Below are 3,059 nucleotides of genomic sequence, written 5' to 3'. Positions count from 1 at the left end.
AAAAATAAATTACACAACTACACTTTACAAGAGCATTAAAATCCGTGCCGCGTCCCCGTCCCCCAATGTATACTACTCAAGGGGAAGGAGGGAGTAACATTTTTTTATAACTTACATGTAGTAATATTTGAATTAACAATTTTGACATAAAATGAGAACCTCAATCCTACTCCTCATTCTCACTTGTAATCCAAACATCCTCAACCTCTTTCAAGATAAATCATTATTGGTGACGAGTTACGTACAACAATCCTCAAATGGTATATATTTGTTAATTTTAATCTCGTGAAATTTAACGAGTAAGTAGCATAATGTATGAGCATATTCGTACTGCAGCATCTAATTAACCCATGACCAGATCTGATAAATAACAGTATATGTGTTTGTTTTCCTTCCTTCTGGATTAAATAATTCAAGAATTTGACCCCATTACATCTTATCATCTCCCTTGGCAATCAACTACAACTAAAATACAAGAGAGAAATTAAACCAATCTTAACCAGGTTTTTTTTGTCTTGTATTCTGCATATATTGCGATAGAGTGAAAATAGAAGTACCCATCTGATATGCTCATTAACAAGGATGGCCAAGCTTGCATTTGAGAGCACCTGCGTAGCGTGTAAGTCTCCCGGCAAAACTTCCAGGCTTTGCTTTGATCAGACGCCTCCTAATCGCTGGATTTTCTTGGATAAAAGGCGGTCCAGACTCATTGAAGTAGGCTCCATTTTTAAACAAGTCGCCTTCGGATCTCCACTGCCAGTTTTTCCATTCCTCCTCTGTCGCATAATCCCTCTTTGTCACCTTTATCCAACAGAACATAAACCAAAATATGAGAACCCCTATGTGTGTATCTGAAGCAGTTTAATTATAGACAGCATTTTATGACAAGTCTATATACATACCCCTTTAGCGAAAGGATTTTCAGGGGCTTTGAAACGGTTGCCTTGACTAATGATGGTAGGATTAGCACTGCCACCAATAGCGTACATTTGCCATCGATTGTAATCATTGTTAACCACATGGAAAAACCCATGTCGAGCCCTAGGCATCCGCTGAATTAAGCCCTTTCCAAATCGGTTAAATGCAACGGTTACTTGCATAATTCTATCTTGCACAGATTTATCACTTCCTCCAAACAACATCACCTGCATAAAAGAATCACAATGTTTTAATGTAAAATTCAATTATAGAACATGGGCATAATTTTTTCTATTCTTTAGTGCTTGGGTATCAAGTACATGATCATGGTTGTTGAATTTGCAGTTAGAGATTGTAATAGCTGTTGATCCCTCAATAGCATCAATGAGGCCATCTGAACATTTTTCTAGTGAAACATGATCGATCCAGACGTTACTTGAACCGTAAATGCTGATTCCATCACCATCACTGATTGTTCGAAGTCCAATGTGATTTACAGCATCTCTAACCATTCCACCAGGTCTTGGAATAATGTGATGAATCCGAATGCCATGAATTATCACGTTGCTAATATACTGAATAGTAATTCCGGCACCATAAGCAATGTGAACATTCACACCTCTCCCATCAATTGTCTTGTCTTTTCTCATAATGAGCTCTTCTTCGAGCCTAATCACCATTGATTTCGAAAAAATGATCCATAACGGACGCATCTGAATAACAGCATGTCGAAGAGTTCCTGGTGTTGGTTCCTCAACATTATTGTCAGATGGATCAGTTACAACATAGATTTCGCCGTCTCTTCCACCAATGGTGTTACGACCAAAGCCCTTCCCACAGTCCGCAAGCCTCTTTCGATTTTCATGCCAATCCCCGTGACACCTCCAGCATCTGTCTATAGGGTTTGTTGCCATGCATTCTGCTCCTGCAAGATGTCTCCTCGTGCGATTGGAATGCAGCAAACTTCATGCACGTACGTAAAAAAGAAAACCTTAACTTATTACCAAACAAACATATTTGCAAAGTGAAATAAATTGGATTTGTTAAGCTTGCTAGCAACTTACTCGCCAACTTGCTTGTTCAAACTATTAGCAACTTCTTCAGGATGAGGATTATACGATTGTTCTGCTATTTGCTTGGCCTCCTCAGCTTGTTGCTTAAGAAAATCATCAAACTCTCCTATATTTGCATAGATTCCAGAAGCAAATGACAAGAAAATCAAGAAGAAAACAACCTTTCTGCCCCTACCCATTATAATTATTGTAAAATTTGTTCTTGTGGGGGGTACTGCATGCACTTTGTATCTTAATGATGCCCCCTCACAAACAAATTTCTCACAAGCGAATCTTGGCGATTCGCTTGTTATTTTGTGGGTGGAAACCCAGGCGAACAAAACAAATCGGTTTTATAATGTACAGAGACACTAAGAAAAGCTTCTACGCAAATATTGGAGATAATTAAAAAGCAGTTCATTGAGGAAAAATAGGCTGCAAAAATGGTAGACCGATCTTACAACGCTATACTTATACTGTGTATTCTTAACAAGGTGAAAGGCCACAATAACAACACTTTGTCATTATTCTTCTGATGGCTGTTACCCCAAAATATCATAATCTCTCTTCTTTTTTTGCTAAAAATATTATTATGTATCATTCGAATGTACTGTGCCTATATAAGAGACGTATTGTGCAAGTATGAGCTGCATTTATCTAGAGCACAATCTGCATTTTAAAAAAAACACAAAACACTATTATAATACTTCATTTTTCACAAAGAATGATTTGTTAAAATTTTAGTTACTCCGTTAAACACCATTTAAACATAATATATGAAATCTAATATCCAAATTCATCCACATTATTACTATGAAATATTATAGATACTAGCTAGGACAGAATCTAGAATAGATTCATATATGTATATATTTTTGTGCAATTAATTTTACATATAATCATGTTATTTTTAACCAAAATTTATTAATGACGGGTAGAATTAATATTCATAATAAGAAATGCATTTAACAGCTTAATTTTCTTTAAAAAAATTCAAATTTTAAATTATTTTGAATATAAATATCATAAATATATTTTATATTCGTTATTTGAAAAAAAAAATAAGTGTTTATTTTAGAAAAACAAAAT

At 35.4% G+C, this 3,059-nt stretch overlaps 1 protein-coding gene across 1 annotated transcript; it reads right to left on the bottom strand.

The window, feature by feature from the left end:
* Positions 1-243: 243 nt before the first annotated feature.
* Positions 244-2,320, bottom strand: LOC108208160 (pectate lyase). Its single transcript, XM_017378657.2, has 4 exons — positions 1,983-2,320; positions 1,239-1,881; positions 903-1,145; positions 244-801 (listed from the first exon to the last, which is right to left on the bottom strand). Exons 1-4 carry the CDS (start codon positions 2,168-2,170, stop codon positions 574-576), a joined length of 1,302 nt encoding a protein of 433 aa, XP_017234146.1. The 5' UTR covers positions 2,171-2,320; the 3' UTR covers positions 244-573.
* Positions 2,321-3,059: the final 739 nt, after the last annotated feature.

The sequence above is a fragment of the Daucus carota genome, chromosome 2, assembly GCF_001625215.2.
Source record: "Daucus carota subsp. sativus chromosome 2, DH1 v3.0, whole genome shotgun sequence".
In the NCBI taxonomy this organism is placed as follows: domain Eukaryota; kingdom Viridiplantae; phylum Streptophyta; class Magnoliopsida; order Apiales; family Apiaceae; genus Daucus; species Daucus carota.
This window is presented reverse-complemented; position numbering and strand designations above follow the sequence as displayed.

Bases quoted from the DNA above. Each gene is read 5' to 3' on its own strand.
- LOC108208160 (XM_017378657.2), bottom strand. From the start codon at position 2,170: ATGGGTAGGGGCAGAAAGGTTGTTTTCTTCTTGATTTTCTTGTCATTT. The intron at 1,882-1,982 runs GTAAGTTGCTAG...ACGTGCATGAAG, and splicing joins TTGAACAAGCAAGTTGGCGA to TTTGCTGCATTCCAATCGCA. The intron at 1,146-1,238 runs GTACTTGATACC...TCTTTTATGCAG, and splicing joins AATTCAACAACCATGATCAT to GTGATGTTGTTTGGAGGAAG.